This window comes from Pyrus communis, chromosome 15 (assembly GCF_041283825.1).
Source record: "Pyrus communis isolate YQ-2024b chromosome 15, ASM4128382v1, whole genome shotgun sequence".
Lineage (NCBI taxonomy): Eukaryota > Viridiplantae > Streptophyta > Magnoliopsida > Rosales > Rosaceae > Pyrus > Pyrus communis.
The window spans coordinates 11,861,426-11,878,053 of record NC_142579.1 but is presented as its reverse complement, the minus strand read 5'-3'; the positions used below and the strand labels follow the sequence as shown (position 1 = coordinate 11,878,053).

The following is a 16,628-nucleotide window of genomic DNA, read 5'->3' as shown; positions in this document are numbered from 1 at the left end:
TTCTTGTATGTTGATTGAGAGTGCATGCTTAATTTGCATGCTTGAATCTGGTGCTAGGGTATAAGTTTGTTTCACCTAATCGTTATGAGTTTATATTCGCAAGTAGTGAAGGTCGCTAGTCACGATCGTGTTAAGTAGATTCCTGGCAGGAGTATCATGCTTTTCATAGTTACAAATGCTTTGTCGATGCTTATGATTTCCAAAGAACGTAATGATTCTAACTTGTGTCTTTATCATGTTGTTCATAGAGAGAACTTGTTAGGAATAATTTGGTTGCGATGCATATTCATCCAATTCAATGATTCTAGGGAAATCTGAAGGTTAATTTAAGCGGACCTAATTAACTTGGAGTGTCGAGGTTCATAACTTATTGAATTGATAACTGGAAATTGATTTACGTTGCATATATTTCATGTGTGGAGAAGAACCACTTAGCTATCCCCTCATCCATTGATTCATCACGAATTTATCTTACAATCAGTTTTCTTTACAATCTGCCCATTAAGTTTAATTTCGTCCAAACACAATCCCCCAATATTTTGTTGAGTCTTAGTCATTCAAATCTGTCTTATTTTGTGTTTTTAAGTATTTGGAGTCACAAGCACTTCCAAATTCGTCCAATTCAAGTTTTAGTTTCTGTTTGAGTCAAATTGATTGTTTTAGGCAGTTTTGAGTGTTTCAAATATGTTTTGAGTCATAGTAGTCTTGTTAGAGTCTTCAAGTTTAGTTTTTGTGTTTTTAAGTCAATCTATATTAGATTAGCACCCCTAGTTAATCCCCGGTTAGAACGATCCCTACTTACATCATTACTACAATTGTCACAAATAGGGTTTAATTTGTGTGTCACATTCGTAACGCATCAGTCATGAACTTTCCTTTTCTGATTTGTAGCATGTTTCTAACCTCTTTTGACTCCAAATTCGTCCATCCATGTTGCTCCATATACAAGCTATCCAAAATAAGCCCAAAACTGCTCTAAAAGGCTCAAAATTTCCTTTTTCTGCCAAGTTTGTCATTAGGACCTACAAACAAACGAAAATAGCTCAAAACACTATAATAAGTAGTAATTAGCTCACTAAATGTAAGGAAACAACATAACTAAGTAGCATAAATATGCTCCTATCAGGCACTACATCCAAACCATCCAAAACAGGTCCTAATGAAGAGGGGAAGCTACAAGTGGAAGATGAGGAGTCAAGCAAGCCCACGGCAAGGGTAGAAACACCCTTGCCGCAAGCATCTAGGGACCATAATGCATCCAATGCATCCAATCCGACCACCAAAGGTAAGTTGGGTTCAAATTTGATTAATTCTAACCCCGTTCCACCCAATGTTCCTTTTCCTCACAGATTTTTGCAAACCAAGAAAGAGGAGCATGACAAAGACATTCTTGAGATGTTTAGGAAAGTTCAAGTCAATATCCCGCTCCTAGATGCCATCAAGCAAGTGCGCAAATATGCCAAATTCTTGAAGGAACTTTGCACTACAAGGAAGAGGACTCCACATAAAGAGGTGGTAAGGGTAAGAGAAAACGTTTCCGCTGTTTTACAAAGAAAGTTACCACCAAAGTGCAAAGATCCAGGTATCTTTACAATTCCTTGTATTATTGGCCAAACTAAGTTCGAACATGCTATGTTAGACTTAGGAGCTTCAATTAACATCATGCCATACTCTATTTATGCATCCATGAACCTTGTCGAATTGAAAAATGATGGTGTGATTATTCAATTGGCCAATAGATCTAATGCCTGTCCAAAGGGAGTATTGGAAGATGTCTTAGTGCAGGTGAATAACTTGATCTTTCTGGCGGATTTCTACGTTCTTGAGATGGAAGAAACCACCCATGCTCCATCCTTGCCGCTCCATCTTGGGAGGCCATTCATGAAGATGGCCCGAACTAAGATCGACGTGTTTAAAGGCACTTTAGCAATGGAATTTGATGGGGGAAGTGATTGATTTTAATATTTCTGAAACCATGAGATTTCCTAATGATGATCACTCATGTTTTTCTATTGATATTCTTGATTCTTTGGCGCAGGCACACCTTGATCAATTACATGAAGATGCACTTGAAACAATCCTTACAAATGGCATTGAAGTGACGGATTAAGTGGCTGCCACCATAGCACCCCACGGTACCAACTTACACTATCATGCTGTGCCCTTTGATGATGAGGTGATTGAGACCGTGGCTGCCCGATAGTCCTTGCCACGGCTCAATGGTAAGTACCCTAGTCCAATATCAATTCCAATTTCAACTAACAAGTTACTTCCTTCTATAGAACAACCACCTACCCTTGAGCTTAAACTGTTACCAAACCACTTGAAGTATGTGTTTTTGGGTGAGCAAGACACATTGCCCGTCATTGTGGCATCATCACTCACGGCACAAGAAGAAGAGAAATTGGTGAGGTGATGTGAAATATTCTAACACTCAAATTAAAACCCTATGATTGTAGTATATGAAAGTAGGGATCGTTTTAGGCCGGGGATTAGAAGGGATGCTAATCTACTCTAAACTGACTTAAAAACACATAATGATAGGAGCATATTTAGGCGACTTAGTTGGCTTGTTCTTGTGCATTTACATTGTTATTTCTTAGTTCTTTAAGTCTTTTAAGTCATTTTCGTATGTTTTCAGGTTCTAAGGGCTAAAGGAGCAAAGAAGTGCATTTTGGAGCTTTTTGGAGCTTTTTTGGGCTAAGGATGGATAGCTTATGCTTGGAGCCAAAGTGTTGGACGAAATCAAAGACCAAGTGAGTCTAGAATCGAAGGAAGAAGGAGGAATCAAGAATTGGAAACTAGTTTCCATTATGGGGAGTTTCTATTCTTGAAAGGTTTCCAATTGTACAAGTTTCCAAATAATGTTGGTTACCTAAATTACATGTTCTAGAAGCCCTAGACATGTCCTAAATTGTGCCGTGAGTTACCTTCCTTTTCTCTCCCAAAATCTGCAAGATTATGTCCCAATCCTTGTCTTAAAAGTCTTAGCCGCACCTATACATTCCTTTTCTCCCAAAATCTGCAAGTTTGCACTTTCCCCTTCTTTTCCTCCCTTGTGCCGCAAGACTTAGCCTTTTTCCCCTAATTCCTGATTTCAATTACCTATTCTAAAGGGATTTAACATAATTCCTGATTCTTAGAATTGATTTAGGGAATTAAACACTTACCTATTTCTTAAAAGCCTTGCCGTGCACCTCCATAGAACTTACCTCTTCCTTGCCGTGCAAGGGAGATGGTTCTTTCCTCTTCTATTGCATTAAAACACATTCCTTTTGTGTTTAATCCCTTTGCCGTGGGTTTTAGGTAGTTTCCTTCACTTTTCTGATTTGATTTCCTATTTCTAAAAGCTTTTGACTTAAATTCTGATTACCTAAATAACCTAGGGTTTTAATTCCTGAAATCTTATAATAAAACCTCCTTGTTGTAGCCAAAAACGGATTCATTCATTCACCATTCACGCCATAAATTCTTGCCATCCTTCTAACACATCCATACTTCACCATTCTCCATATTTTCTGCCCAAAACCAACCCTTGCCGTCCCCTACATCCATCCCTACCCTAAACACATCATTCTACATCATCCATAACCCCCAAAACTCACCAAAAACCCTTGTGCCGCAGCAATTAGGAGAGGAAGGAGGCCTTGAACGTTTCATGCTCGCAGATTGGAGCGTTCTTAGGTGTACTTCGTTCTGGTTTTCAATGTTTATTTTGTTATTAATCTCTGAGTTTGCTGTAATCATGAGTGGCTAAACCCCTAATTAGTTAGGGGAAAGTTTGAAGCCATGAACATGTTTGAGTTATGAATTGATTTCTTCCAATTGTGATTTGTTAAGTTGTGATTGCAATTCAATTATCTGTTCATTAAAAACTTGTTCTTGTATGTTGATTAAGGATGCATACTTAGTTTTCATGCATGAACTTGATGCTAGTTTATAAACGAGTTTCACCTAATCATCACAAGTTTATAAACATGAGTAGTGAAGGTTGCTAGTCACAACCGCGTTAATTGAATTCTTGGCAAGAGTCTCATGCATTCATAGTTACAATTGCCTCGTCAACACTTATGATTTTCATGGAGCATAATGATCTCTCACTGTATCTCTTCTATGCATTCATGTTGAGGACCGTTGGAGAATGATTTGAATTGTCGCATGCATCATCCATGTCAATGACATAAGGAAATCTGAGGGTTAATTAGTGCATCACGGTTAACTTGGGGTGTTGAGCATCATAGTTAATGAAAAGCAATTGGAGAATCGATTCATATACAAATATGTCATGTGTGGAGAATGGACCTCTAACTAATCCATCCATCATCTTGTTTTCAAAATTCGTTTTACAATCTGCCTAGTTTTATAACTTGTTTTGTTATTTCAATTTTCGTCAAATCAAACCCCCCCCCCCTTTACTTTCTTGTTCTAGAGTGTTTAGAATTTGTTTAGTTTGTGTTTTAAAGTGTTTTGATTCGAACCATAACCTTAAATTCGTCCAAAATTGTGTTTAAGGTCAGAAACTGCCTATTTAGTGTTTTTAGGCAGTTTTGAGTCTTTTGAACCTGTTTTGAGTCCTTTGAGTCTTTGTGAACGTTTTTAACTTTGTTTTTATGTTTTTAAGTTAGTTTAGAGGTTTTAGCAAGCCCTCCTAATCCCCGGTCCTGAACGATCCCTACTTGCATCCTTACTACAATTTGACAACAAGAGGGTTAATTTGTGTGCTTAACTATTTTCGCATCACATAACTAGACTTATATGACTCAAAACAAACTAAAAAGACTCAAAGCACACAAACTAAGTTAAATAGACTTGAAACAGACTCTATGTAGTTATTTGGACGAATTTTAGACTATTAAGACTCAAAACACTAAATTGGACAGATTTGAACACGTTTCTAACTAATCTAACACACTTAATTAAAGGGGAGATTGTTTTGGATGAAATTAAAGTAAAAAAAAACAGATTTAAAATCTTAAACAACATTGGACGAAATTAGGGAAAAATATGGGTGATAAGCTAGCTAGAGGGTCCTTCTCCACACATGACACACTTGCATACAAATTGATTTCCAGTTGCTTTTCCAATAAACCATGAACCTCAACACCCCAGATTAACCGTGAACAGCACTAATTAACCCTCAGATTTTCCTTAAGTCATTGAATTGGATGGAATACGCATCGGCAACCAAATCATTCTTCAATAGTTCCCTACATGAACAGCATAATAGAGATACAATCAAAGATCATTAAGCTTTTTGAAAATCATAAGCCTTGACAAGGCATTCGTAACTATGAATAGCATGATACTCCTGCCAGGAATTTACTTAACACGATCGTGACTAGCAACCTCCACTACTTATAAATATAAGTGCATAACAATTAGGTGAAACTCCCTTATATTTTAGCATCAAATTCATGCATGCAAACTAAGCGGGCCCTCTTAATCAACACATAAGAATAAGTTCTTAATCAAACAGTTAAGTAAATTGTATTCACGATTTAAGAAATCACAACTGAAAGTAATCAATTTATATTGCAAATATAATCATGGTTTCAAAGTCTCCTCTCTCTAAAACAAGTTTAGCTCCTCATGTTCGCAAAACAAAGATAATTAAACTTAAACATTAAAAACAAAGATAGAATACACCTAGAAACACTTCAGGTGGTTCCTCCTTCCTTCCTTGCTGCCAACAATGGCGATTTGTGTGAATTTAGGCTCTTAAGGTGTGGTGGATGGTGTGGTGTGAATTTGGGGTAGAGGGTGGTGGTTTTTGAGTGTTGTGGCATCAAGTATTTATAGGGTGAAGGGGAGGCACGAATTTGGGCTGAAAAGGAGAGGAATTAGGACTCCAAATCAGCAAAGAACAAGGATACTTTCAATCAGATTCCAAGGAGGACAAGGAATGGTCCTTGTCGCAAATTCTAGAACTTCTAGAAGGGTTACATGTGGCATAAACTTAATGCACGAAAATAGGGCTTCTAGAACTTCATATTTAGGTGGTTTAATGTGAAAAGGAGTCCTCTTTGAAGTTGGAATTAAGGTAGGAAAAGATTAGGATAGGATAAGATAAGATAAGGTTGGATAAGGTTTGCATAAGATAAGGAAATTTGGATAAGTTTCCTTATTTCTTGCTCTTTCCTTATCTTCTTTGCATTTGGACTTCTTTCTCCAGATTTTTAGCCTTTCCTAGCATCTCTTGACTTCAATTTCGTCCATCCACATTGCTCCATAGTTAAGCTACCCAATCCATGCCCAAAACTACTCCAAATAGCCTCAAAATGCACTTTCTTGCTCCTTTTGCCATTAGGACCTTAAAACATACGAAAATAGCTTAAAAGACTAAAATAGATAGTAATTAAGTAACTAAATGCAAGGAAACAACATAACTAAGTAGCATAAATATGCTCCTATCATGAGGGTTCTCAAAGAGCACAAAACAACCATTGGGTGGACTTTGGCCGATATCAAGGGCATAAGCCCTACCACATGCATGCACCGCATTCTCATGGAAAAAGGAGCCAAACCATCAAGGGAAGCACAACGCCGACTCAACCCACCAATGATGGAAGTCGTGAAGAAGGAAATCATCAAACTATTTGATTGTGGCGTCATCTATCCTATCTCGGATAGTTGTCGGGTTTCATCGGTCCAAGTAGTTCCAAAGAAGTCCGGAGTCACGGTGGTGAAGAATGAAGAGGATGAACTTGTGCCCACATGCATTCAAACCGGTTAGAGAGTTTGCATTGACTATAGGAAGCTAAATGCCGCAACAAGGAAAGATCACATTCCTTTGCCATTCATTGATCAAATGCTTGAAAGGTTAGCCGGTCATTCGTTTTATTGCTTCCTTGATGGTTATTCGGGTTATAATCAAATTGTCATAGCTTCGGATGATCAAGAAAAGACCACCTTTACTTGTCCATATGGTACTTTTGGATATCGTCGTATGCCATTTGGTTTATGCAATGCACCGGCCACTTTCCAACGATGCATGATAGGAGCATATTGAGGCGACTTAGTTAGCTTGTTTTTGTGCATTTATGTTGCTAGTTCGTAGTTATTTTAGTAGTTTAAGCTATTTTCGTGTGTTTTTAGGTTCATATGGCTAAGGAAGCAAAAAGGTGCATTTTGGAGCAAAATTGGGCATGGAATGGATAGCATATGCTTGAAGCAAAAGGAATGGACGAAATTGAAGACTTAAAGATGTTAGGATTCCTAATCAAAGAAGGATTCCTAATCAAAGTAGGATTCCTAATTAAAGAAGGATTCCTAGTCAAAGAAGGTTTCCTACTTGAAGTAGGAAAGTTAAGCCAAGGTTTCCTATTTTGGTTTAACCTTTCCTAATCCTTAAAGACTCCATGTTTTAGCAACATTGAAGACTTCTATACATTCTAGGACATAAACCAAAATCTCCTTGCAACATAACAAGCCTTGCCGTGCACCCCATTGACTTTCCCTTCCTTGCCGTGCAAGGGAGGTCCTTGTTTCCTATTCTAAGTCATTAAAACACATTCCCTTTTCACCTCAATCTCAGCTACACCTCACATACCTTTTCTATCCTAAAATCCTTTCCTAAACTATGTAATAAACTCTAGGGATTCTTGCTCTCACATAAATACCAAGGCCGTACCTTTCATTCAACCCTAATCACTCTGATACACAACCTGCCATCATTCACAGAAACAAGCCCTTTGCCGTACCACCCTACCATCCTAAATCCATTCAAAAACCAGAAATCTATCCACAAACCACCCTAGACCTCTTGTGCCGCAACCTTGCAAGGAAGAGAAGAAGAAGAAGAAGCCTTGGACGTTTGTGCATTCACGTTGGAGTGTTGAAGCATTTTTAGGTGTAATCTATCTTTTGTTTCCAATATTTAATTTAATTTTCCATTGTTTTGTTGTGAACATGAGAGGCTAAACTCGTTTTAGCTAGGGGAGGCTTTGAAACCATGATTACGTTTATAATATGAGTTGATTAATTCCAGTTGTGATTTCATAAATTGTGAATGCAATTTACTTAACCATTTGATGGATAACTTATTCTTGTATGTTGATTAGGGAGGCCTACTTAATTTGCATGCTTGAATTTGGTGCTAGAATATAAGGGAGTTTCACATAATCGTGACAAACTTATATTCACAAGTAGTTAAGGTTGTTTTCACAATCATGTTAAGTAAATTCCTAGCATGAGTATCATGATGTCATAGTTACAAGTGCTTTGTCAATACTTATGATTTTCATTGAATGTAATGATCTTTGATTGTATCTCTATTATGATGTCATGTAGGGAACTTTTGAAGAATGCTTTGGGTTGTCGTATGATGTCATCCAATCCAATAACTTAAGAAAAATCTGAGGGTTAATTAGTGATGTCACGGTTAATCTAGGGTGTTGAGGTTCATGGTTTATCGAAAACGCAACTGGAAATCAATTTATGTTTGAATGTATCATGTGTGGAAAAGTATCCCTTAGCTATCTAATCATCCATTGGTTTACCCAAATTTGTCAAAATCTGTTTTGAGTCTTTTATTTACTTGTTTTTCTCTTAAATTTGTCCAAAATCAAATCCCCTTTACTTACTTGTTTCAAATCTGTCCAAAAGTGTGTTTTTGAGTTTTTTGAGTCAAAACTAATTCTATTTTCGTCCATACTAAGTCCTAGAGTCTAAAGTGTTGTTTTGAGTCTTTTAAGTTTGTTTTGAGTCATATAAGTTTAGTTAAGAGTCTTTTGAGTTTGTTTAAGTGTTTGGAAGCATATTTTTGTATATTTGAGTCAGTTTTCATTAGATTATCAATCCCTCCTAATCCCCGGCCTAGAACGATCCCTACTTATATCTATACTACAATTGTCAAAAAGAGGGTTTAATTTGTGTGCTATTATATATCACATCAAATTTTTGGCGCTGTTGCCAGGGATTAGCAACTTTGCTAATCCCCCGTTGTTTCTTTTTGTTTCTTTTTCATATCTTTTTGTTTTAGCTACTGACCTTATTTCTTTTCCTTTTTGTAGGTACTAGTTTATGACTCGTTGTTCTCAACCTATTAGTGCAAACATCTTGGATTTTGACGATGATTTTGAGCGTAATTTGAGAAGGAAGAAGAAGGACCCAGAACTTCACCCCATCAAGTTTTTGTTTGGCTTCTAATCTTGAGGAGGAAGAGGAGCCCACGGCAAGGGAGGAAGAAGAGGTCCAAACTATGGCAGCGGACAACCGTACAATCAAGGAGCTTTCCGCCTCGGGAATGGACAATGCCGCACCATTATGCATCCAATACCCAAGGGCGACTCAAGATAAAACTGATGAATTTGAATTGAAGTCAAGTTTATTGCACCACATTCCAAAGTTCCATGGACTTTCTATGGAGGATCCCAACAAGCATTTAAAGGAGTTCGAGGTTGTGTGTTCAAGCATGACTCCAATCAATGTTGATAGCAATATTTTGAAGATGAAGGCCTTTCCATTCTCACTATTGGAGAAGGCCAAGGATTGGTTATACGAGCTAGCACCCGGAACGGTCACTTCTTGGGAGAGCATGAAGAGGGCGTTTCTTGAGAAGTTCTTTCCTACTTCAAGAGTCATTCTGTTGAGGAAGAAAATTAGTGGAATCCAACAAAGTCAAGGGGAGTCTTTTCCGACGTACTATGAGCATTTTAAAGCCCTTGTTGCGTCATGTCCTCAACATCAAATGAAGGAGGAGCTTCTACTTCAATACTTCTACGAATGCCTTCTTCCCATTGAAAGGCAAATGCTCGATGCCTCGGCGGGAGGTGCGTTGGTGGACAAAACTCCCATGGTAGCCAAGAACCTAATTGCAAACCGGGCTCTCAATGCACAACAATATGAAGGGATTGGGCAAATGGACCCCCCACGGCAACAAGTGCACGAGGTGAGTTTTCAATTCGACATTCAAACTCAATTAGCTAATCTTACTTCTATTGTGTCTCAGATGGCCGAAGGAATGAAGATACAAGGACCACTTGTATGTGGCGTATGCTCTATCCAATGACACCTTTCGGAAAAGTGCCCTCAATTAATTGAGAATGGGGGATGGGAGAGCGCAAATGCCATTGGATTTCCTAGCCAAAATCAGCCAAGGAATGATCCTTTTTCCAACACATACAATCCGGGTTGGAGAGACCATACAACACATGCAATGCTTTGTTTTGATTCTCAACAACCTTAACAACAAGGAGGCTTTAGGCAACAACCCCCGGGGTTTTACACCAAACCCTACAGCACTAATCCAACCTAACCCCAATCTACCCAAAACAATCAAGGTACGTCTTTGGACAATGCTACACTTCTTAACTTACTTACCAATTTGTCTCAGGGGCAAGAGAATCAAAACAAAGCATTGCAAAATCAAGAAAAAGCGATGCAAAACCAAGACAAAAGGGTGGACCACTTAGAGAAGCAAATTGGGCAGATTGCGGAGTTTGTGGGACAATTTAGAGACCAAGGCAAGCTCCCAAGCTCAACCATTGTCAATCCAAAGGGAGGGTTCAAATCTGCCAAAGCAATCACCTTGAGGAGTGGAAAAGAAGTTGGCACTACATCCACACCATCCAAAATAGGTCCTAATGAAGATAAAAAGTTGTAATTGGAAAAGGAGGAGTCAAGCAAGCCCACGACAAGGGTAGAAACACCCTTGCCGCAAGCACCTAAGGACCATAATGCATCCAATGCATCCAATTCGGCCACTAGAGGTAAGTTAGGTTCAAATTCGATTAATTCTAACCCCGTTCCACCCAATGTTCCTTTTCCTCACAGATTTTTGCAAACAAAGAAAGAGGAGCATGAGAAAGACATTCTTTCGACGTTTAGGAAAGTTCAAGTCAATATCCCGCTCCTAGATGCCATAAAGCAAGTGCCGAAATATGCCAAATTCTTGAAAGAACTTTGTACCACAAGGAAGAGGGCTTCAAATAAAAAGGTAGTGAGGGTAAGTGAAAACGTTTCCGCTGTTTTACAAAAAAAGTTACCACCAAAGTGCAAAGATCTAGGTAGCTCTACAATTCCTTGTATTATTGGCCAAACTAAGTTCGAACATGCTATGTTAGACTTAGGAGCTTCAATTAACGTCATACCATACTCTATTTATGCATCCATGAACCTTGGTGAAATAAAAAATGATGGTGTGATTATTCAATTGGCCGATAGATCTAATGCCTATCCAAAGGGAGTATTGGAAGATGTCTTAGTGCAGGTGAATAACTTGATCTTTCTGGCAGATTTCTACGTTCTTGAGATGGAAGAAACCACCCACGCTCCATCCTTGCCGCTCCATCTTGGGAGGCCATTCATGAAGACGGCCTGAACTAAGATCGACGTGTTTAAAGGCACTTTAACAATGGAATTTGATGGGGAAGTGATTGATTTTAATATTTCTGAAACCATGAGATTTCCTAATGATGATCACTCATGTTTCTCTATTGATATTCTTGATTCTTTGGTGCAGGCACATCTTGATCAATTACGTGAAGATGCACTTGAAACGGTCCTTACGAATGGCATAGAAGTGATGGATCAAGTGGCTGCCACCATAGCACCCCACGACACCAATCTGCACTACCATGCCGTGGCCTTTGATGATGAAGTGATTGAGACCATGGCTGCCCTAGAGTCCTTGCCACGGCTCAATGGTATGTCCCCTAGTCCAATGTCCATTCCAATTTCAACTAACAAGTTGCTTCCTTCTATAGAACAACCACTTACCCTTGAGCTTAAACCGTTGGCAAATCACTTGAAGTATGTGTTTTTGGGCGAGCAAGATACATTGCCTGTCATTGTGGCATCATTGGGTGGACTTTGGCCATTGGGTGGACTTTGGCCGATATCAAGGGCATAAGCCCTACCACATGCATGCATCGAATTCTCATGGAAGAAGGAGCCAAACCGTCAAGGGAAGCACAACGCCGACTCAACCCACCAATGATGGAAGTCGTAAAGAAGGAAATCATCAAACTACTTGATTGTGGTGTCATCTATCCTGTCTCGGATAGTTGTTGGGTTTCACCGGTCCAAGTAGTTCCCAAGAAGTCCGGAGTCACGGTGGTGGAGAATGAAGAGAATGAACTTATGCCCACATGCATTCAAACCGGTTGGAGAGTTTGCATTGACTATAGGAAGCTAAATGCCACAACAAGGAAAGATCACTTCCCTTTGCCATTCATCGATCAAATGCTTGAAAGGTTAGCCGGTCATTCTTTTATTGCTTTCTTGATGGTTATTCGGGTTATAATCAAATTGTCATAGCGCCGGATGATTAAGAAAAGACCACCTTTACTTGTCCATTTGGTACTTTTGCATATCATCGTATGCCATTTGGTTTATGCAATGCACCTGCCACTTTCCAACGTTGCATGGTAAGTATATTCTCGGATTATGTTGAGAAAATAATTGAGGTGTTTATGGACGATTTTAGTGTGTTTGAGGACTCATTTGATGATTGTTTGCATAATCTCACTTTAATTTTGAAAAGATGTATGGAAACTAACCTTGTTTTGAATTGGGAAAAATGTCATTTTATGGAAAAACAAAGCATAGTTTTGGGTCATATCATCTCCGAAAAAGGAATTGAAGTTGATAAGTCTAAAAAATAGATCCTCCAGTTTGCTCATTCTGACCATACGCCTAGTCGTTGAATTGGAAGAATGGCAAATTGCTCAAGCCCTCTCCTACTTCGGTTAGAGAGGTTCGTTCTTTTCTTGGCCATGCAGGATTCTATCGGCGATTTATCAAAGATTTCTCCAAGATTGCACAGCCCCTATGCCGTCTCCTACAAAAAGAAGTGGCTTTTGAGTTCAACGAGGAGTGTGAGAAGGCATTCAAGCATCTCAAGGACATGCTTTCCACGGCACCAATTATCATACCACCAGATTGGACGTTGTCTTTTGAGCTAATGTGTGATGCATCCGATTATGCAATAGGGGCTGTTTTGGGCCAAAGGAAGAACAAGCAACCTCATGTCATATATTATGCATCCCGGACATTGAATGATGCTCAATTCAACTACTCTACTGATGTGATATATAATAGCACACAAATTAAACCATCTTTTTGACAATTGTAGTATAGATATAAGTAGGGATCGTTCTAGGCCGGGGATTAGGAGGGATTGCTAATCTAATGAAAATCGACTCAAAGATGTAAAAATACGCTTTAAAACACTTAAACAAACTCAAAAGACTCTTAACTAAACTTGGATGACTCAAAACAAACTTTAAAGACTCAAAACAACCAAAAAGACTCAATTTAGACTCTAGGACTCAATTTGGACGAAAATACAATTAGTTTTGACTCAAAAGACTCAAAAAGACACTTTTGGACAAATTTGGAACAAGTAAGAAAAGGGGATTTGATTTTGGACGAATTTAAAAGAAAAACAAGTAAATTAAAAACTTTAAAACAGATTTTGACGAAATTAAGTAAAACCAATGGATGATGGAATAGCCAAGGGATACTTCTCCACACATGATACATTCAAACATAAATTGATTTCCAGTTACTTTTCCGATAAACCATGAACCTCAACACCCCAGATTAACTGTGACATCACTAATTAACCCTCAGATTTCCCTTAAGTTAGTGGATTGGATGACATCATACGACAACCCAAAGCATTCTTCAAAAGTCCCCTACATGACATCATAATAGAGATACAATCAAAGATCATTATGTTCAATGGAAATCATAAGTATTGACAAAGCACTTGTAACTATGACATCATGATACTCATGCTAGGAATTTACTTAACATGATTGTGAAAACAACCTTAACTACTTGTGAATATAAGATTGTGACGATTATGTGAAACTCCCTTATATTCTAGCACCAAATTCAAGCATGCAAATTAAGTAGGCCTCCCTAATTGACATACAAGAATAAGTTATCCATCAAACGGTTAAGTAAATTGCTTTCACAATTTATGAAATCACAACTGGAATTTATCAATTCATATTATAAACGTAATCATGGTTTCAAAGCATCCCTAGGCTAAAACGAGTTTAGCCTCTCATGTTCATAACAAAACAAAGGAAAATAGAATTAAACATTGAAAACAAAAGATAGATTACACCTAAAAACGTTCCAACACTCCAACTCGAATGCATAAACGTCCAAGGCTTCGTCTTCCTTCTCTTCTTCCTTGCTAAGTCACGGTACAAGAGTCTAGGGTGGTTTTGTGGATCATTTTCGGGGCTTTGGATGGATTTAGGAAGGTAGGGTGGTGTGGCAAGGGTTGATGGTGGTGTATGGAGGTTTGGATGAAGGTTTGGAAGTAGGGGAATGGTGGAAAGTTGGATGGAAGGTTGCGGCAAAGATGAGTTTTCTGAGTGAATGAAGGCAGGTTGTATGGAAGGGTGATTAGGGTTTATAAAGGTGCGGCATAGGGGTTTTTATAAGGAAGAAAGAATCCTAAGGCTTTATTGCTTAGTTTATGAAAAGAATTAACTCCAAATCCTTCAAGAATAGGAAACACAAAGTCAGAAATTAAAGGGAAAAGGAAGTAACTTGCGGCAAAGGAGTGCAAGAAAGGGAATGCTCTTTATTTCTGAATTTAGGCAAGGATTTTGGAATAGAAAAGGATATGTGAGTTATGGCTGAGTTTGATATGAAAAAGGAATGTGTTTGAATGCTTTAGAGTAGGTAAGAAGGCCCTCCCTTGCACGGCAAGGAAGGGAAACACCAAGGGATGCACGACATGGAATTTATGTTGCAACGAAACTTTGTTTTGTGTCCTAGAATAGGTAGAAGTCCTTGATATTGCTGAAACATGGAGTTTTTAAGGATTAGGAAAGGCTAAACCAAAATAGGAAATCTTGGCTTAACTTTCCTACTTCAAGTAGGAAACCTTCTTTGACTAGGATTCCTCATTTGATTAGGAATCCTCTTGTGATTAGGAATCCTAATTCCTTTAGGTCTTCAATTTCGTCCATTCCTTTTGCTCCAAGCATAAGCTATCCATTCCAAGCCTAATTTTGCTCCAAAATGCACCTTTTTGCTTCCTTAGCCATGGGAACCTAAAAACACACGAAAATGACTTAAACTACTAAAACAACTACGAACTAACAACATAAATGCACGAAAACAAGCCAACAAAGTCGCCTAAATATGCTCCTATCATCTACCACTGAAAAAGAAGTTCTTGCCATTCTGTTTGCTTTAGATAAATTTTGTTCATATTTACTTGGGACTAAAGTGATTGTATATTTTGACCATGCAGCTTCGAAGTAATTATTCACTAAAAAGGAGGCCAAACAAAGGCTCATTCGATGGATGCTGATGCGTTACGAATGTGACACACAAATTAAACCCTATTTGTGACAATTGTAGTAATGATGTAAGTAGGGATCGTTCTAACCGGGGATTAACTAGGGGTGCTAATCTAACATAAATTGACTCAAAAACACAAAAACTAAACTTAAAGACTCTAACTAGACTACTATGACTCCAAACAGATTTGAAACACTCAAAACTGCCTAAAACAATCAAATTGACTCAAACAGAAACTAAAACTTGATTTGGACGAATTTGAAAGTGCTTGTGACTCAAAATACTTAAAAACACAAAATAAGACAGATTATAAAGACTAAGACTTAACAAAATATGGGGGGATTGTGTTTGGACGAAATTAAATTAAATGGACAGATTGTAAGACAATTTGTGATCAACCAATGGATGATGGAATAGCTAAGGGGTTCTTCTCCACACATGGAATAGCTAAGGGGTTCTTCTCCACACATAGAATAGCTAAGGCGTTCTTCTCCTGCCAGGAATCTACTCAACACGATCGTGACTAGCGACCTTCACTACTTGTGAATATAAATTCATAATGATTAGGTGAAACAAACTTTTACCCTAGCACCAGGTTCAAGCATGCAAATTAAGCGTGCACTCTCAATCAACATACAAGAATAAGTTCTAAATCAAACGGTTAAGCAAATTGTATTCACGACTTATGCAACGATAACTGGAAGTAGTCAACTTATTTCACATATATAATCATGGTTTCGAATACACCCTTAGCCTAAACGAATTTAGCCAATCATACTCAAAGCAAAACAAAGATTACATGAATTAGACATTGAAATATAAGATAGAATACACCTAAAATTGTTCAACAACTTAGAATGAAGAGCCAAACAATTGAGTGAATCTGTCTCCTTTCCCTTGCTTGTGGCAGATTGGGTGGTGATGGTTTCTGGGTTGTTTTAATGAAGTAGAATGGATTTTGGGGTGTTTAGAGGCACGGCAAGGGATGTAGGTTGAGTGTGGATGAGTGTTTGATGGTTGGGAGGTGGTGGAGGACTCGGCAATGATGGTGGAAGAAGGTGGAGCGGCTGGTTGTGTTTCTGGGTTGTTTTTATGATGTTTTGGGATGAATGGATGTGTGTGGGAGTGAATGGACGAGTTTTGGTGGTCAATTCCCTCTAGGGTTCGGCCAAGGGCTGATTATATGTGTTTTGGGAAGTTAATAACATACCTAATTGAGTTATGATTCAGATTTCCTAGTCTAAATAGAAAAGGTAAGTGAATAAAGTCCAAATAAAATCAGAAAAGGGGGATGCACGAATTTAAAACAAGTAAGGAATGTCTTTGCCTTGCATCTTGCCTTGCAAGGAATG

General features: G+C 38.4%; 1 protein-coding gene across 1 annotated transcript in view; it reads left to right on the top strand.

The window, feature by feature from the left end:
• The window catches only part of LOC148690524 (uncharacterized), a 41,276-nt gene extending 25,058 nt beyond the window's left edge, over positions 1 to 16,218 (top strand). The window contains exons 2-3 of the mRNA XM_088684937.1: positions 11,462 to 11,645; positions 16,187 to 16,218. Of these exons, the coding sequence (XP_088541063.1) occupies positions 11,462 to 11,645; positions 16,187 to 16,218 (216 nt within the window). The remainder of the gene's footprint in view (positions 1 to 11,461; positions 11,646 to 16,186) is intronic.
• Positions 16,219 to 16,628: the final 410 nt, after the last annotated feature.